This window comes from Erythrolamprus reginae, chromosome 4 (assembly GCF_031021105.1).
Source record: "Erythrolamprus reginae isolate rEryReg1 chromosome 4, rEryReg1.hap1, whole genome shotgun sequence".
Lineage (NCBI taxonomy): Eukaryota > Metazoa > Chordata > Lepidosauria > Squamata > Dipsadidae > Erythrolamprus > Erythrolamprus reginae.
In genome coordinates, this window is record NC_091953.1 from 19,810,970 (window position 1) to 19,831,524 (window position 20,555).

The 20,555-nt window shown below is 36.2% G+C and overlaps 1 protein-coding gene across 1 annotated transcript in view; it reads left to right on the plus strand.

Annotated features, from left to right (window-relative positions):
* CUL5 (cullin 5) overlaps nt 1-20,555 on the plus strand; it is a 39,508-nt gene that overhangs the window by 3,341 nt on the left and 15,612 nt on the right. The window contains exons 2-11 of the mRNA XM_070749724.1: nt 6,049-6,158; nt 8,064-8,163; nt 9,755-9,931; nt 10,530-10,671; nt 11,508-11,653; nt 11,735-11,815; nt 13,415-13,508; nt 17,126-17,256; nt 18,500-18,607; nt 20,103-20,167. Coding sequence (XP_070605825.1) covers nt 6,049-6,158; nt 8,064-8,163; nt 9,755-9,931; nt 10,530-10,671; nt 11,508-11,653; nt 11,735-11,815; nt 13,415-13,508; nt 17,126-17,256; nt 18,500-18,607; nt 20,103-20,167 — 1,154 coding nt within the window. The remainder of the gene's footprint in view (nt 1-6,048; nt 6,159-8,063; nt 8,164-9,754; nt 9,932-10,529; nt 10,672-11,507; nt 11,654-11,734; nt 11,816-13,414; nt 13,509-17,125; nt 17,257-18,499; nt 18,608-20,102; nt 20,168-20,555) is intronic.

Sequence of the window (20,555 nt, forward strand, 5' to 3'; positions counted from 1 at the left end):
AAAGTGAAGCAAAACATAAAGCTCATAAAGTCATGTAGTTCTGTAGACCTTTAAGAGCTGTTGAAGAACAATGGAAATGGAAAATGTCAAACTTCAGAATCCACAGCTTTTCAAGTGTAGATTTAACCACAAATGAACTTCAGGAAACTTAGATAGATATGTTTGCAAGATACCTGTAAATCCATTCCAATAGAAAAAGGAGAACAAAATAGCTTTCTTTAGTATAGCAACAAGGGCTGATCCATAATGTAACCAATCATTGATATATATGTGTGTTTTGCTACTTTTGAGGAGTATATAGCTACTTGCTTTTTCATAAGAGGGGGGTTCAGATGTTGCTTCTGCTATATTACTCTGAACCTCTTTGTGCAAATAAAACAAATTTATTTTGACTCCATGGTCTGAGTCTTGTCATTTCTGCAACAAAATAACACTAAATTTTAGAGCTAGAGCAAGCACATACGAAAGTTTCCTAATAGATATTTAAATTGATAATAAATACAAGGCCAGATTTAATAAAGGAAGACAATTAGAATATGATTTTAAACACAATTTTACATGTTCAGGATTATCATGGATAATCTCAGTACTCTTTTCTCATAGAGCAAACATGTATTTTTTTAGTATCTTGATCCATATTAATTGTATAAAAGTTGCTGGGGTAGGTCATCTGATGTTTTGGGGTATGATATCCTCATGCTGTTGACATCCACCTTCAAAATACTGTGAGTTCTAAGGAAGACACTTGACAATGTTTTATCCTGATTCCTAGAGGCCACAAGAATTTGAATCAGAGAAAACAGGCTGAAGTTGAACCAAAATAAAATGGAAGTTGCTGTATGTACATCAGGATTCTCCACCAATACCAGCATTATCCCTACCTGTGAAGAAGCTTGTAATTTTAGGGGGCCCTTCAGGACTCCCATTTTCTCCCCGAGCAGCATGTGTAACTGGCAAGAGGGACCCTTGCCGTACAACTCAAACTGCAATTGTTCCAGCATGTAGCAGCTGACTATGTACCTGATTCTAAACATTGGGAGCATATAACACTGATTATATTCTGACTGCCAATTGGTTTTCAGGTATATTTAAGGTGCTGTACCAAGCCCTTCATGGTTTGGTACCTAGCTATTTAGAACAGAGGTGTCAAGCTCACATCAAAGCAGTACCATGTGATGTATTGGGACTTTCCCCCTTCCTTAAACTGGATGTGGGCATGGCCAGTACATGATGCATCCAGCCAGTGGGCCAGAAGTTTGACAGCCCTGATTTTGAGGATCTCCTGCTTCAATGATCCTATCTGCTAGATCTTGAAGTAAGAAGGTGTTGTAACCCACACGTCTGAGAGATGAGGGGTCCCAAAGTTAGAAAGTGTTGGTGCTTTCTATGGCAGTGTTGGTACTCTGGAAAGGCCTTTCTCTGAAGTTTCAATTCTCCCTCCCCCTGCTGGTTTTTAGGAAAAGACTAAAAATTATTCTACCGTATTAATAAGCATTTCTCTACATTTTATTTTCTGTTTTTACTTGCTAAACTGCCTTTCTGTTGGGTGCTTTATATCATTTATGTTTTCTTATCCTGTATTCTCTGTAAGTGACAAAATATTTAGATTATGATGGAATATAACTTTGCTAAATAAATATCAGATTTATATCCTATTTCAGTATTTTTACTCTATAAATAATTGATACAAATTGTATGAAATGATGGTTGTATGGAAGTATATCAGTTTTAAAATTATTCACTGACAACATTTTCAGCCTTAAAAAGAAATTTATATAAATGGGTAGAGGGGCAGAAATTTCTATTTTTAATTGTTAAATAAACAGATTTATTTTTAAAATGCAAATCTCAGAAATAGGACAAAATCAATAATTAGAAATAGTATATAATGAGACTAAAGTCAAATGTTAAAAAGGATCCATACAAAAATTTCCTTTTCATTTTTGGACCATATGGATATTTATATATGAGAGTAATCTGTCCACTGAAGGTTAGCCACCTAAAAATTCAATATTTTTCAGTCAAGGTCTCCTGAACCTTGTTGTTTGCAGTTTTATTTATAAATAAACAACATACATTCATATGGCTCTTATTATATTATTGTCCTGTTCATATTCTTGTAAATCTAATCTAATGTATGATGAATCTTCATGAAATGCATTGGATTCTCAAAATTTATAGTGTTTATGAATAGAATGGATGTGCTTGGAGATGCCCATATTATGCAGCTTGGCCATCTCGGTAAATATTACATGGTTCTGGCTTTTAATTTGGTAGGAAGAGAACCAAATGGATTTTGAGAATTTACCTTAATAATATTCCAGATTACATGGAAATAGAAGCCTACCCATTGTTGCTTCTTCTAGGTTGCTGAGTGTCTTAGCTCTGGCTTGATTAATAAAGCTATTAAAATGTAAATGTGTGCAAAGTAAAATTAATACAATTCTTGGCACATATCCATCCTGTAGAAGTATCCTAAATCACTAATTCTTAAGCTTATACAAGAAGCAACATGAATTATGGTTCTCTGTATGTTCATACATATAACATATACATATAACCGTGGTTTTAGAACAACTTTTAACATGATTTATACAACACATTAAGCCAAAGTTAAAAGAAGTTAAGCATGGCTTAATGCAGTTTGCAGGAGAACCACTGTTTGGTGCTTGGGAGAGTTTTAGATGAGCAGGACTCCCTAACATTGGTTTTATGAATTAACTTTCATGCATTAATTCCTCGTGCATTGTGTTTCAAAATGACCTACACTGTTATTAAAAGTGGTGTTTAGAAATAATGTTGAATTGTCTGAATTTACAAATTTTGTTAGCTATACATAACTAAGTCTAGCTAGATATTTGTTACTATTTATGAAGTGCCAAACATTAGTTTTCCACCCTGTTCAATAAGAAATATATCAAGGCAAGGATGGGTTCCACTTACCCTCGCCACTGGTTTGCATTGCAATGTTTTGCACAAGCACGGGGATGCACGCATTCTCTAGTGCAATTCTGTTTCCATGCATGTCGGAGGGCCCTTTTATAAGCAGCTGCAGATGAAAAATCTTCCAAACAATTAAAAAAAATTGAAAAAAATCCCCCCTCCAAAATGGCAGTGCCCATAGACCAGCGTCAACCAAACTGGTTCTGTGACACCATTGTGACATCACCAGCGGGTCTGTACCAGTTCGAGCTATCTGTTCCAAATCGGAAGGAACCCTCCCCTCCACCAGATCAAGGACATATTTTGAGAAGTGTTTCGCTATAAGACATAAGCCCTTCCCAGGCAACATTTATTTTTGCAGCTTTTTAAAATACTGGTGGGGTTGGTTTTTTTGCAAAGCTTTTATTTTGTTTCTACAATGAACAGTCTGATTTGTTGGATCAAACCAATTACGGTACTTACCTAACTGGGATTAGGGAAAGAAAAGATGACTGCTGATACGAATTGAGTCTTCTTTCTGCCAGGAATGTTGAGTTCCTCACAAACGCCCCTTCCTACTTAGTCTGTTGAAGATAGAGCTCTAATCCCAGCTGCTGTCCTGTCTATTCCTTCATCTCCACCTCCTTCATATTTTCTTCACCAATTGTTTTTTGTACCCTTCTTTCTAGTAAAGGAAGCAAAGAGAGGGTGTTGTTTGTATGTGTGTGTAATCATAACATGATTGGGTTTGGTTGAAATTTCACAGTAAATTAAATCATAATAATCTTATAGCTAACATGCATTGGCTGCATGCATATATATATATATATATAGTGGGTATGGCTAGCTGATGAGGCCAAAATAAGGCCGAAATAGACCTATCCTAGTGTCCCTTAATTTTCAAATTCAGCAAAAAAAACCACCAAAAAAAAACATGTGACATATATATATATGTATGTATGTATGTATGTATGTCACTTGTTTTTTGTTTGGCTGAATTTGAAAATTAAGGGAGACTAGGATAGATCTATTTATATGTATGTATACTGCTCAAAAAATAAAGGGAACACTCAAATAACACATCCTAGATCTGAATGAAATATTTTCACTGAATACTTTGTTCTGTACAAAGTTGAATGTGCACAATAGCATGTGAAATTGATTATCAATCAGCGTTACTTCCTAAGTGGAGAGTTTGATTAAACAGAAGTTTCCACAGAAGTTTCATTTACTTGCAGTTATACTGTGTTGTTTAAGTGTTCCCTTTATTTTTTTGAGCAGTGTATATATGTATATGTATATATGTGTCTGTTTGTGTGAGACAGAGAGAGACAGAGAGAGAATAAAAACCTTAGTACAGAAGTCTTCAAACTTGGCAACTTTAAGACTTGTGGACTTCAACTCCAGCCAGCTATGCTATCCACAAGTTGCCAAGTTTGAAGACTTCTGCCTTAGTGGATCAACAGGCATATGCTGTGACATCTCCCGTCCCCCCCCTTTTTGTCCAGCTTCATAAAGGAATATCACTTATCCCAGTTTCTTTGTAGCTGTATTATCAATAAGTCTTCGGAGAGGGGCGGCATACAAATATAATAAATTGAATTGAATTGAATTGAATAATAATAATAATAATAATTTATTAGATTTGTATGCCGCCCCTCTCCAAGGACTCTATACATCCCTTTGTTTCTTTGCTTTATTTGTACATCCAGTTGGTAATGCAAACTAAACTTCTGTTGTACTCCTCCTACTATGCAAGACTTAAAAGGGAGCAGAAAGCAAGCAGAAACATATTTCTAATTTGGGCTGTTACAAATTCCTTGATTGTACCACTTCTTATCTCCTTGCAGTAGAGCTACATTAGTGAAACAACTTTTCATTGGCCAAGTTTGCCCGGTGTGCTAAGGCATTATGAATCCTGTTTAATATCTTAAGTGAAGTCAGTTATTTTGGTTTGTAGACTTCGGTTTATAATTTAAGCAGGCTTTAACAAACTTATCTAATTGTGATTATTCAGTAAAATTGTATTAAGTCATATTATTGGTGTGAAATGTTTCACACTATGGAAAGACCACATTTGTAGTGCACACTGTAGTTACATTAAATGATCTTTGGGATTATTGTTCACGTCCATTCATGCTCTAGGCTCATAGAATAATCTATTCAGAATCCGGTATCAGGAAAATGCTGAAATTAAACGAGGAAAGAAAGGAAGGGTCTATAAAAGTATTTCATAAAGATTATAGTGGAAATCTTACTTATTAAGTGAGCTTTCTTTTTGTTAGTGTACAATGGAACAAGTTGGCGGAAATTTGTTACACAGGTAGAGTAGTATTTACCTGCATTTGCACAAAGAACCTAAGCCACAGGTTGCTTAAATGTAGTTTACTTAATAGTTTATAATGGCTTTGTGTAAACATCTGCAAAGGTAAAAGAGGTTAGACAATAAAACATTCTATCATTATAACCCCAGTCAAAAATGTTGATGAAATAGCAAGGGTTTTGTTATTCTAAATTTTGTAAAACTAAAATTTTATAAAAATTTTACAAAATTCTAGATTCGTGGAGATACTCTGCCTCCACTAGGGAACATTGCCAAGCCGCTAATTCGCGGTTGAATCTGCCTCCCGGAATACCACTGATCAACTGTTCTAGGCGGGGATTTGGCAGTGGTGATCGGCAGCAATGTTGATTCCCACTGCCTAGAACAGCTGATTGGTGGAAGGTGATCTAGCTTATAATCAATCAGCTGTTTGGCAGTGAAGGATCCAGTGTTCCCCGTGGCAGGTCAGCTCAGTTGACCAGTGCTGGGTGCAATGGAGTGGAGCCCGGACAAGTTACGTGATGGGACTGTGTATATACCAGAACATACATACATACATACATATATACATATGCACACAAACACAAAGAATGCAAACGACGTTTTGTATTATGGGATTTCAGATTATAATCTGCTATAAATTATTTAAAGCTAGGTTCTCTAACATCAATCTTGTTCTAGTTTCAATACTATACATATTTGTTTGGAAACAAGTCCCCACTGGGAAAGCTTCTGATTATGGTTGAGGTATAACACTCACGTCCATTCAACTAAAATATATATTTCTCTCTCTCTCTTTAAAGAATAAAGGATCACTTCAGTTCGAAGACAAATGGGATTTTATGCGTCCAATTGTTCTGAAGCTTTTACGCCAGGAGTCTGTTACTAAACAACAATGGTTTGATCTGTTTTCGTAAGTAACTTCTGAAATGTCTATTTCTTGGAATAGAAAAATATTTATTATTTATTTATTCTGCAGTGTCTTATCGGAGTAGTTGTTCAAAGGAAGACAATGTGATGGATTTCTCACGGGAATTTGTTTTAAATACTTCTGTGCTGAGTATTAAGGGCTGTTAAAGATCTTAAATCAGTGATGGCAAACCTATGGCATGTGGATGTGTATGCTGGTCAGCAGATTTTTGGTTCACACAGAACGCTCTGGGAGGGCCTTTTTGGCTTCCAGAGAGCCTCTGGGGGGATGGGGGAGGGTGTTTTGACTCTTCCCCGGCTGCAGGGAAGCTTTTGGAGCCTGGGGAGGGTGAAACATGAGTCTACTGGGCCCACCAGAAGTTGGGAAACAGGCTGTTTCTGGCTTCCAGAAGGCCTCCAGTGGTATGGGAAGCTGTTTTCGCGCTCCCAAGGCATTTATTTATGGATGTGGGCACTTGCACATGCACAATAGCGCACGCCCATGCTTTTTCGACACCCTAGGAAAAAAAGGTTCGCCATCACTGTCTTCCATTTACACCTAAAGCAATTAAAATGCGGCATCATATACTAAAAGGCATAATCTTGGGGGGCAAATCCAACTTGTTAGCATATAGGATATTAACTTTTGTACCTTCAGCTTCAATTATCGTAGGAACCTTGGTTTCGGCTTCTGAGAACCTGATTGCTTCTTTAATTAATTGATCTTTCAAACATTAATAGTGAATTTACATATTCATTTATTCTAACATATATTAAATTTCAAGGATATAGTACTAGGCAGGTGGGCAGAGCCTCCTGCTGCCGCCGCTACCAATTCACACATCTGTCTGGCAAGTATACTTAACAGGCAAATAAGTAATTTTTTTAGAAGTGCTTAGAAACAATACATTTGTACAAAGATATACAGTGAACCCTCGATCATCGCGAGGGTTCCGTTCCAGGACCCCAAGCGATGATCGATTTTTCGCGAAGTAGCGGTGCGGAAGTAAAAACACCATCTGCGCATGTGCAGATGGTGTTTTTACTTCCACCGCCGCCCGCCCTTCGCCCGCCCACCCCGTTGCTCGCGCCTGGGGTTTCCTGGGGAGCGAAGCCGGGGGTTCTCCAAGCGCGCGCGCGGGGCCGCTCCCCAGCTGGGGAGCGGATCTGGGGTTTCCCCAAGCTTGCGCGCGTTGCTGGGGCCGCTCCCCAGCTGGGGAGCGAAGCCGGGGGTTTCCCCAAGCGCGCGCGCGTTGCTGGGGCCGCTCCCCAGCTGGGGAGCGAAGCCGGGGGTTCTCCAAGCGCGCGCGCGTTGCTGGGGCCGCTCCCCAGCTGGGGAACGGATCTGGGGTTTCCCCAAGCGCGCGCGCGTTGCTGGGGCCGCTTCCCAGCTGGGGAGCGAAGCCGGGGGTTCCCCAAGCGCGCGCGCGTTGCTGGGGCCGCTTCCCAGCTGGGGAGCGAAGCCGGGGGTTCCCCAAGCGCGCGCGCGCCGCCCGCCCGCCCACGCTGTTGCCGGCTCCGCTTCCCAGCTGGGAAGCGGAGCTAGGGTGCCCCAAGCTCGCGCTCCAGCCCACCGCCGCTGGGGTCTTACCGGGGCAAGAGGGGGAAGACCCAGGGAAGCCTCTGCCCGGCGGGGAAACTCCACCATCTACGCATGCGTGGAAGGGCACGCATGCTCAGATGGTGGAGTTTACTTCCGGGTTGAAAACTAGCGAAATAGCCCTTTCGCGATCCTTGAGGACACGAAACTCGAGGGTTCACTGTAGTTTTCTCCTTTACCCAACCTTTAATTATGATCAGCATTTATTTATTTAGGGTTGGGAGGGGGGGGGAAGGAATCTGTGCATTTTTGATGCCCACATATAAGCAATTTATTATACAACACGGTTTGAATGTACATGTTTTCTAGAGATGTCCATGGAGTTTGTTTGTGGGATGATAAGGGCCCAGCAAAAATACATCAGGCCTTGAAAGAAGATATCCTTGATTTTATTAAGCAAGCACAAGCGGTAAGTTAAACATAATTAGCAAGTATTTTTAAACACTATGATATTTTTTAGATTTTATGTAAACCTTTGATTCAAGAAAGCAAACACCTCATTCAAATGCTTCTTGATAGGATACTGTATATTATGCACACAAAGAACTCAGTACTGTAACATCTATCTAAACTGTAGTTTGAACTCAAACCAAGTTAGTCACTGTAAAATCCATATAAATGTTTGTCTTGATTAATCTGTGCTCAATTAAAATAACATGAGTTAAGTATGGATAGTTTAGTATACATGTATACTTAAATTAGTTTCCCTACATATTTCATATATATCAATATTAAATATTATACTGCCATCACCCCATACATGTTTGCTTGAGTCTAAGCTTCCAAAATACAATTAAGACTAACCTCTGAACTGAACATTCTGATTGTGCTATATATGTGTTTTGCATGGAAAATTGTGCGCCTCTATTTTTCTGACCTCTTGATAATGCTTTTATGTCAATAAAATCTCATTTTAAAACTCAAATATTTCAGAACCACATTTTATATTGTTTCTTCATTTATACTCAGCATCTCATTGCACATTTTGATACCCATTCTCAGTTCATTTGTGTTACCTGTTTAGAAAGCAGATTATGAAAACATCCTGTTATTAAATACATGCAAGATTGGTTAAAATTATATTTTTTATTCAAATTCACTGAGAATAAATACATCAAAAATTCTCATTTCCAAATAAGCATAAGTTGCCGATCAGTTTCCGATCACAATTCAAAGTGTTGGTTATGACCTATAAAGCCTTTCATGGCACCGGACCAGATTATCTCAGGGACCGCCTTCTGCTGCACGAATCCCAGTTAGGTCCCACAGAGTGGATCTTCTCCGGGTCCCGTCAACTAAAGACTGTCGCTTGGCGGGACCCAGGGGAAGAGCTTTCTCTGGCGGCCCCAGCCCTCTGGAACCAACTCCCCCCAAAGATTAGAATTGCCCCCACCCTCCTTGCCTTTCGTAAGCTGCTTAAAACCCACCTCTTCCGTCAGGCATGGGGGAATTGAGACCCTCTTCCCCCTAGGCCTTTACAATTCTATGCATGGTATGTATGTTTGTTTGGTTTTTTTATATTAATGGGCTTTTAATTATTTCTAACATCAGACTACTATTGTACACTGCTTTATTGTTGCTGTTAGCCGCCCCGAGTCTCCGGAGAGGGGCGGCATACAAATCCAATAAATAAATAAATAAATATATAATATCGTGCCGTACAGTACATGATTCACAGTTTTGAATACTTTTTTAGATGATTTCTTCAGTGGCTTGATAACTTCCAAGACTTAGGCATAAGAAGCTTTCTTCTTAACCTATCTTTCATACATCTTATGTTTTTCTTTAGCAGTTGTTTCCTTAATTTCAGGTGCATTTTCTAAAAAAAAAGTTATATGTTGATATTAGTGTGTTTGTGTGTGTACACACACACACACAAGAAGAAAACAAAGTTAAACCTCAATATCCAAAATGAAATCACTGGGAGCATAATGTCTATTTATTCATGACGTGGAAATGGTTTCTAAATATTTTTGTATTTGCCCTTCTCTTGCTTTCAGAGAGTGCTGAGCCACCAAGATGATACTGCACTATTGAAAGCCTATATTGTAGAATGGCGTAAATTCTTCACACAATGTGATATCTTACCCAAGCCATTTTGTCAGTTGGAGATTACTCTCATGGGTAAACAAGGCAGCAATAAAAAATCCAATGTAGAAGACAGTATTGTACGGAAGGTAAGTTCTGGGTTTCATTATAGCCTTGTTTCATGGTGAAGCAGAAGTATGAAATACTGTACCTCTAGTCAGTAGGTATTTTGGGGAAGTGATGAGATAAGGTTAAAGACTATGCAGAGTTTGATTCATCGAGAAACAAATCTTAATGAAGAGGTGTTTTTTTTTTAAAGTAGGAGATGGGAAAAGTTAAGTCAGATGTAACAATCCTGAGGTTGCTGCTGTTGGCTGACATAAACACTGCAACTTATTTTTAGTGCTGTTGAATTTTATCTATGGCAAGGGCAAATTTCATACTTGCAGCTTTTTTTTGTTTTCGGAAATGAGTAATTTCAATCAGAGTCTTCACCTCCAGGGTAACTGAATACTTATTGTGCCCTCTGCTTATATATACAGACTCAGTTTTGAATTTTTGAAAATTCGCCTCGTACCCATGGCGCGCCTTTAAAAAAAAACATTTCTTTCTCTTTCTGGTTAAGAGAAAAATACAATTTATTTTAAATATGGCAGATCCTTTAAACCTAAAAAGAAAATAAAAGTTACATTTTTGTTTTAGAAATTGATCCATATTTTTGCTGTTTAATGATTATTGTATTTTTAGCTCATGCTAGATACCTGGAATGAGTCCATATTTTCAAATATAAAAACTCGCCTTCAAGACAGTGCAATGAAGTTGGTCCATGCTGAACGTTTAGGAGAAGCATTTGACTCTCAACTTGTCATTGGTGTTAGAGAATCTTATGGTATGTCTTGTTATGTAAGATTATTACATTTTGTTTGAAAATTATTCTAGTATTTTTCTAGTATGTTTACACTAGGAAAAAGGTTAGTTCTACTGGTTCGCTCGCGCGCACTCGCAACACTTCTGCACATGCGCAGAAGAGTCCTTCACAGATAGGCAGAGCCTCCCGCCACCGCCACTACTGGTTCACACCTATGGCTAGCAAGTATACTTAACAGGCGAATAATTAATTCTTTTTAGCAGTGCTTAGGAATAATGTATTTGTACAAGTATATATATGTGTGTATGAGCGCATAATGATTTAGGTCATTGAAATAAAAGTTCAGTAACTTAGTTTTCTTAATACCAATTTAATGTAAACTTAATGCCAAGTTAGAACTTTAAGTCTCCATCTGAAATTTAAATGACCAGGAAACTGCATTGTTTTCCACATTCTTCAACTTTTGTTTTTTCTCACGTGGTAAGTAAGGATTTACATCAAACATCTCGATGGAAATTTTTTTAAAATTACCACATTATTGCTTTTTCATAGGAAAAGCCTTCAAAATAGAAGTGAAAATAAATCAAAACCCATGGTCTGGGATTTAATTTAAGATGGTAGCTATGAATGTGATGTAGTCAGTCCAAAAACTTTCAGCTTACCTTCTGAGTTTAAAACATCAAGAACAGCCTCTCCAAAATAGATTTTATTATTCCCCAAATTGCTTGAGAGCCATTTTGACAAGTAGCAATTTTATATTCAAATTATTGTAATTTATGCATTGTTTTAAGAAGATTAAGGATATTCCTTAACAGGGATAAGAAGCAATGGCTTTAATTTGATATTTCTCATTACAGTTAACCTGTGTTCCAATCCTGATGATAAACTCCAGATTTATCGGGATAATTTTGAAAAAGCGTACCTAGATTCAACAGAAAGATTTTATAGAACTCAAGCCCCTTCGTATTTACAGCAGAATGGCGTACAGAATTATATGAAATATGTAAGTGAGAAGGTGTTCTTTTGAAGAAATCTGTGGGTTACATATTAATATTTTAAGTGATGATATTCTGTTTCTGCACAGGCAGATGCTAAATTAAAGGAAGAAGAAAAAAGAGCACTACGGTATTTAGAAACAAGGCGTGAATGTAATTCTGTAGAAGCAGTAAGTAGTCTTTTAATAATACCAAGAATTAATATGCTAAAAGGTTTAGTAAATTAAATCACTACTTATACAAGTCTAAAAATACTTAACCTCAGGTGGGGTGGGGGGTTAAGTCTAGTTATGGAATATCTGATTGCATTAACACAGTAATATAGATCATGTGCAATTAAAAGCAGAAATTCCATAAGGTCAAATATAATTCTCTGTTGCAAAAGTTGACACAAGATAATTATTGCTCTTTCAAAGCAGATTCTTCTGTTTCTAAAAGTGTAAACATACAGTTGTTGTTTCATAAACACGAGCAAATTTGTATTTGTGGTTCTTTATTGAAACTGTTTCTTTAAGAGAACAATGTTGTGCATTGAATGATTTGTAAATATGGAAAAAGTGTGACCATCATAATAAAGATTAATATACTACTAGTAAAATAATCAGCCTGCACTGATAATTGTTACCTAGTTGGGTAATGAACCATCTGCAAGCAAACAAGCAAGTTCAGAGACCACTAAGAATTCCGTGGTATACTGAAGACTTTTATATTTTATACTGCAAATGTATAAAGGTCCATGGTATCCTCTCCTAGCATGGTGCATCCTAAGAAATATGGGCAGGAGTGAAATTCAAAATTTTTCCCTGCCAGTTCTGTGGTCGTGGCTTGGTGGGCGTGACAGGAGAAGGATACAGTGTTCCCTCGATTTTCCCGGGATCGAACTCCGCAAAACGTGTATATCACGGTTTTTCAAAAATATTAATTAAAAAATACTTCACGGTGTTTTTCCCGCCCGATGACGTCATATGTCATTGCCAAACTTTTGTCTGCCTTTAAAAAACATTTTTTAAAATAAACTTTAATAAATAAACATGGTGAGTAATAATCTGAATGGTTGTTAAGGGAGTGGGAAATTGTAATTTAGGGGTTTAAAGTGTTAAGGGAAGGTTTGGGATACTGTTCATAGCCAAAAATAGTGTATTTACTTCCGCATCTCTACTTTGCGGAAATTCGACTTTCGCGGGCGGTCTCGGAACGCATCCCCCACAAAAATCGAGGGAACACTGTACTGCAAAATCTTTATTCCCACCGCATTCCAGGGGAAGGATATTGCAAAATCCCGATTCCACCCTACTCTGAGGCCAGCTAGAGGTGGTATTTGCTGGTTCTCCAAGCTACTCAAAATTTCTGCTACTGGTTCTTCAGAATCTGCTGAAGTTCACCCCTGCATTCGGGATATTAAATATTGTAATATTCTGACTTGGAAAACTAGAAAGTGTGTTGTTTCCCTTGCTTGATCTGCTGATTTAAATAACACAGTTTTAATGCTACTTGTGTTGTCTTGCCAGCTAAGACTTTTGTACTCTCCTTCAGATCTCGGAAGCTTAAGAATCACTTTTTTATTTACCTATGCAGATATATTATTAGTAGTATTTTAATACTTCTCCATGGTTCTTGCCATTCTTCCATTTAGATAGTGTATACATTGTGGGTGGGAGAGGAGGCTAGACTTATTGATTTATAATAGAGCATAAACTTTCCCATTCCGTGCACATGTATTGAAATGGTAGTATTCTGTGTTCATTTGACTGTTAACTTTCTCCCCCCAGCTTATGGAGTGCTGTGTGAATGCTTTGGTGACCTCCTTTAAAGAGACAATTTTAGCTGAATGCCAAGGCATGATCAAACGCAATGAAACGGAAAGTAAGTGAAGCTTTGAAAGTAAGAAAAATGTGTGTTCTCCCCTGGTCTCTACAGACAGTTGGAGTAAAAATGGATTACAATTATTTTGTAACATAAGGAAAATAGTACAGTACAGTTAAAAGTTATTCTCTGCCTGATACCATTTGTGTTACCTATGTTAATTTAAAATGCAGTGATATTTTCATTTTTGTCATTACTTATAACCGGCCCTTCTTCTAAGATATTAGAACAGATGATCTTTAAAATTGATAGATAAAATAGATGGGTCTGGACACTCATTGCTCTTATTAGTGAAATAAGGATTCAGTTGACTTGTTCCTAGTTCAAATCATCTCTTTTATCACATATAGCTGTTTGACTCAATTCTCTGTCTAGTTTGTTCTTGAACATGAGTTACTCTGGTAACATCAGGGAACACAATTCCCTTCTAAACCCTTTATACTACTCTGTTATATATTTTCTCTCGTTATTTAAACATATTGGTTTCCTGTCTTGAGCACAAGGGTAGATCTGGTGGCCTAAATGGCCTTTTCCAACTTTATAAATTTTAATCAGCCTTTCAGGATTACAAAGAATTTGCTGTTTAAATATACAAGTATGTCTTTAAGCCGTTGGAATCCTATTAAGCTATGCATCCTTTTGTCCAGGGTTTGTCTTGAAGCCTTTTCCTCCATATTATTTTCCTTTTTTTAAACAGAGTGAGTCAGTTACAAAATTTGGGAAAAGTGAGTTAGAGACACCAAATATTTATGTTACAGTCCCTAAATATACCCTATGATTACACAGTGTGTTATATATAATAAGAAAATTGAAAGCTGTTACTGCTTGGAAATGATTGCTATTAGTTCAGAGTGTATTTCTAATTTCCAGAACCTGGGCTTGGCATCTGACCTTAAAAATAAGTCTGGCTCCCTATCTTGACAGCAGTTGCTTGGCATTCAGCCAGGGCTGAATATAGTAAGATATTATACCTTATGTTAATATATTGCTTTTGGCTCTCAAGGGGAATGAAAATTTATGGAAAGTGGCAACAATAAATGCAGCTTGGTGACCCAAATAGTCTTCATTGCAGAGTCCTATAAAAAGATGACTGGAAGTTGGTGCATAAAGCAGCTTTTCCCACAAAATTTATTATCTCTATGAAGCTTGTCTTGAATAATAAGCCATTGAACTTTCCTGTGGAAGGTAGCTGGACATAATAAACAGGACTGTGCAAAGCGGTTGCTTTGCAGAGAAGTCCTTGAAGCATTAAAGCAGCCACATTTTTTGGAAGGCTCATGTACATGCATTAAGGGCTGTTTGTCCTACCCACATGCGTAGCTCTACCTACAAGACACAAGCTGCCAGGACAGACTTTGAAGCAGCTTGGAGAAGATCTAATCCACTCTTTAAAAATTTGCGCAGAATTATTTTTATAGCCCCAAATTATTAGGAAGCATTGCATCTGCTTCCTAATCCAAATTTTCTTTCTTTCTTTCTTTCTTTCTTTCTTTCTTTCTTTCTTTCTTTCTTTCTTTCTTTCTTTCTTTCTTTCTGTCTGTCTGTCTGTCTGTCTGTCTGTCTGTCTGTCTGTCTGTCTGTCTGTCTGTCTGTCTGTCTGTCTATCTATCTATCTATCTATCTATCTGATTTATATGCCGACCCTCTCCAAGGATTTAATCATGAGTTGTCTTACATTTACCTAGCATAAATACATAATAACAATCCTCAACAAATTTGTTGAAAAAGCCAGCTCTTTGATATCTTCCTGTGAAGGACTTTTTAAAGATGGGCCAGAACTGTGTTTCTGGTTGTTGTCACTGACTCCCATACTAATTGTAATATTTTTCATTTAATTGTTTGTTTGTTTGTTTGTTTATTTATTTATTATTAATCTGATTTTTATGATGCCCTTCTCCTGGTACTCAGGGTGGCTCACAGTAAACAATTACAAAACATGAAGAAATTTAATAGTAAAATAATCTAAAAATCTCAATTCTAAAAACAGAAATCTAAGTTATATTCTAAAACCCCTATACAGTATTTTTATCTAATATTGTTAGAATTAAGCTGATTTATTGAGGATTGATTGATTGATTGATTGATTAACAATGTTGAGTCTCAATTAAATTATTAGAACTAACTTCATAAAACTATATATGTCCTTGAAGTCATGGGTGACTTCAAGGATGTATATAATTTTCTTGGTACAGGAGTACTGTGTTCTTCTGGGCTTATTGTCTCCTTTCCCAAATATCAATTAGAATAGAATTTTTATTTGCCAAGTGTGATTGGACACACAAGGAATTTGTCTTGGTGCATATGCTCTCAGTGTACATAAAAGAAAAATATACATTTGTCAAGAATCATGTGGTACAGCACTTAATGATTGTCATAGGGGTCAAATAAGCAATGAAGAAACAATATTATTAAAAATCCTAAGTTATAGTCATACAGGCCTAAGTGGGAGGAAAAGGATGATAGGAATGATGAGAAAAACTAGTAGAATAGAAGTGCAGATTTAGTAAAAAGTCTGACAGTGTTGAGGGAATTATTTGTTTAGTAGAGTGATGGCGTTCGGGAAAAAAGTGTTCTTGTGTCTAGTTGTCTTGGTGTGCAGTGGTCTGTAGCGACGTTTTGAGGGTAGGAGTTGAAACAGTTTATATCCAGGATGCGAGAGGTCAGTAAATATTTTCCTCACCCTCTTTTTGACTTGTGCAATATACAGGTCCTTTGGATAGTTAATCCTTTGAATTCGATTTTGAATTCAAAAGATAGTTAATCCTTTGAATTCAATTTTCAAATATGCAAAATAATTTTCCTCCTTCTCTTAGCCCCCATTCTCTCTCTAAATTATTTTTACAAAAATTAAGTATATGATGTTTAGCAAACAATATATCCCATAACAGTTTATTAATGTGTAAGGTTTTGAGGAATCTGCTTTCCTGGAATATAATCCTGAAAATATTGAAAATATTCAGTCAGTTATATTGAATTGATTACTACAGAGATAGTATTTAATAAGAAACCTTGATCATCTTCTTTCCTGAAAACAGAGTTACGTCTGCTAAGCAGTCCATTTCTCAGAAACTAGCTGAATGCCAAATTTTCTTAGCATGTAATACAAGAATGTCTATATCACTTTTAACCACTGTTAATTATCACTATCTCTTTACCATTTTGATTCCTTTTATAATTTCTTGCTTTCCTTTTACCATTTGTGTTTGTGTGAGTGTAGGAAAAAAACAAGAAATTGGTTCAAGGACAAGAACGTGATTTTCAAACCACCAAGTTCTAAATTTGGTAATCTTGACTTGTGGGAACCAGAAGCTTGGAACAAGCTTGCTGTTTGATTTCAAATCAAACTTCCTACAAATTATTTCAGTTGTTTGTCAAGTTCATTACAAAGTTAGGACAACACATAATCAACATTCTTTTAAAGAGAAACAGTTCAAGTCAAATGCATTACTAAGGATTTGTTTATATAATATTTTTCTCAATGGTGAATGCCTTTACAAATCTCCTTGAATGGCTTATATTTGACAATAAACAAGAGTGGGATATAAAGAAAAGAAAGATGGACAGATGAATTATTATTATGGAATTGACCTGTGACTCTCAATATGTTTTGTCTTCAGAATTACATTTAATGTTTTCTTTGATGGATAAAGTTCCTAATGGAATAGAGCCTATGTTAAAAGATTTAGAAGAGCATATTGTTAATGCTGGATTAGCAGATATGGTAGCAGCTGCTGAAACTATTACTACTGTAAGTGAGCATTTTCTATTTTTATCCCTGATCTCCTCTGAGAATGTTTGCTAGAAATACCAGGAATGTTTGGCAAAATAAAATCTTATATTGCTGAAATTAATATGAAAGAATGAATGTTAAAGTCCACTAAATTAAATAGGGAAGTACTACAACTTCTTTAAAAATTAGAATGCAAAATCACAAAGGACTTCATGCATGGTTTAGAAGCTAGATTATCTGAACGAGACACTTTTCTATTTGTGATTTTAAAAAAAACCCTGCCACTTGAAAGCATCTTTGCATGCAAGAGTAGCCAAGCTAACAATTGGAACATAGTTATTGAAGTGAAGATTGGATGTCTTATAGTTCTCTCCCTTCCTTTCCTTAGATGTTCCAATTGTGAAGCCAGCCAGTTGCCATCCATAAAGGATGAGCAACCTGGTGGTTTTTTACTGTTTGCTCTTATAAAGTTATAATTATATCTGAATTATCTGCTTAACTAAAACATCAGCTAGCTGAAATAGATAGTTAAAAGTGGAATGTAATGAATCAAGACTTTTGTCCAAAAATGTTTTTACGACAACTTCTTAAGATTTTTTTTTCTATTGATAAAAAGAGGTTAAAAAGCTGATTAGGTAATCTAAAGCCATTTGTTCTATGTATTGAGACAGCATTTTTATTTTTTTATTTGCCATCATAGTTGCTTTATTCTGACAGTGCTGTTTAGCCAGAAATTTTCACATCTAGTGTAGTTAATTTAATGAAGTTAAAGTAAAAACCTTTTCCTTACCCCCCACAAAGTTTGCTTAACATTCAGTCTGTCAAAGAGTCAATAAAAACTCCTAGCGCTATTGTGGTATATTATAATATCCTAAGACTTTTAAATATGTTCTGTTCTAAATCTGGATGGATGGCAGTTTGAATTGGGTAGTTTGGTAAAGTGATCCTGGTTCATGCTGATGCCATGTGGAATCATGGCTAAAGAAAATCAAATTGAAAACAATTGGAAGAATGTCCCTATTGGGTTGGCAGCTAGTAACTTCTCTGGAGGTTAACTTGCACAAAGTGTGATTTTTCTGAGATATAAACTATTAAGACCCCAAGAAGAAGACTTGTACCTTATTGTAGTATTTCTGGGTTCATGACTGCAATATCAGATATGCAGTTGAAAAAGGAAAGGGAAGGAAAGAGATTTTAGTTGATTATGATTGTTTGCTCACAGGCTTGGTGTTTAATTCTTTGTTTTGCTTTTCAATTTTAGGATTCTGAAAAATATGTAGAACAATTGCTTACACTTTTTAATAGATTTAGCAAATTAGTTAAAGAAGCTTTTCAAGATGACCCGAGATTTCTTACTGCCAGAGATAAAGTAAGTTACCAGTTGGTTTTTCGTTTCATTTTTTGAGAATACCTGTTTACATTTATTTGGTTTTTTAAAACAGAAAGTGACCTACAAATATTTTAAGTAAGCATAAGTGAAGATATTTATGAAATCATGCCAACAAATTACCAGAAATTGGGCTTCTGTAGAGATTTAAGTATTGAGATAACTGCAAGATTTTATTTATATATTTGCGTTGCTGTACTTGTAATCTTGCTTTAGTAATAAGATTCATCAGTATCTTCATGAAAATGATTATTTATTAGAGAGTTCTCAAATAATCACAGCCAGGGTAGAATTGAAAATTGTGACACTTCAAATTTCACAAAAAATTAGTGAATGCCTCTAGTATGACATAATACCTTACAACCCAGAAATAACATTAAAAAAAAATTGATAGTCTAGAGAAAATATTTGAAAATAAAAATGAAATGTAATGCCTCCTAATCTAGCAAAAGTACTTACAAAAATCATTTTGGATTCATTGATTACAAACTAAATAAAAGTAAAGGTGCCTTCCAGGGGTAAGACGTGGCCAACCTTCCCCCAGCTAGGAAGTTACTGTATTTTTCAGTGTATATGACGTATCGGAGTATAAGCTCCACCGTAGTTTTGGGGGAAGAAAATGGGGGGGGGGGGGAATATATCTACTAGGTATTCATCTGGCTAGTGTCCTCAGTCTGGTCACTTTCAGCACATTATTTTGTCCCCTGGTTAAGGCTGAAAAAATTATCTTCAAGGGAGTAGCAATGAAAACAAGCCTGCAAGGACTTAGGGCTGGAAAAAAACTTATTCAGAGTAGCAATGAAAAAATCCTGCAAGCCGGGAATATCATTTCGTTGGGGCTGAAAAAGCCTTTTTTGTAGGGAGTAACAATGAAACAAGCCTGCAAGCCAGAAGAACTGAGAAGATCATTAGCATCTCATTAGGGCTGAAACAAAAAGCTTCAAAAAAAGCTACATTCTAAAACAAATGTGTAGCCTCTTTTTTGCAGGGGGGGGGGTTGCATTTTATACTCCAAAAAATATGGTAAATATGAACATACCTTGTTGGAATGAGACACCGTCAGGGAGTCTCACTGAGACATTTTTGACAAGGTTCACAGAAATAATAGTTTTACTTTATATTTTACTCTATTGCACCTTGAAGATCCAGAAATATAAACATGGTAACAAGATACAGAAAAACATCTGAACCTGTGGGCTAATTTGGTGTAGTAACATCCAACATTCGTGTCCCCTTCCTTCTTCTTTATCCTTTCCTCCTTTCTCATGAGCAGAGAAGTTTGAAGCAACAGTAACCTTCAACTTCCCCCAAAAGTAGTGAATCTTATGGACATTTTCTGTGCTTTGGCTATTTTTCCAAAGTGATATAGGAATTTTGTGCTTAAGAAGACTGATTGTTTTAAAATTAACATAGTTTTGTTTTTAAGGACATACTTTGGTATGAAAAAAGTAGATTCAGTGCCTTATTTTTATTTTAGGCATATAAAGCAGTTGTTAATGACGCTACAATATTTAAACTTGAATTGCCATTGAAGCAGAAGGGGTAAGTAATCTGAATGAGTACTTGACAATAACATAATTTAATTTTTGTTTATATTTTGAATGTATATTTAGTATTTTCCTTGTTTTCTGTAATGCTTAAATATATTTATTTTTAACCTGGGAAATCTTCAATTTTTTAAAAAAAGTACATAGAAGCATGCACATAGTACTAAATCTCAGATACTCAGATATGTATATCTACATATCTACTCCTATAACAGCCAAAATCCAATAATTGTTCTGGTTTAATACATTTCCAAACCCTGCTTTTTTGTAGCTTCCCATATGCATTTTATTTTATATTTTTAAATTATATGTAAAAATTAATATAGTCACTTTGAAATAAAAGAAATAAATTTACAGAAAGCAATCATGTAAAAATATTGATT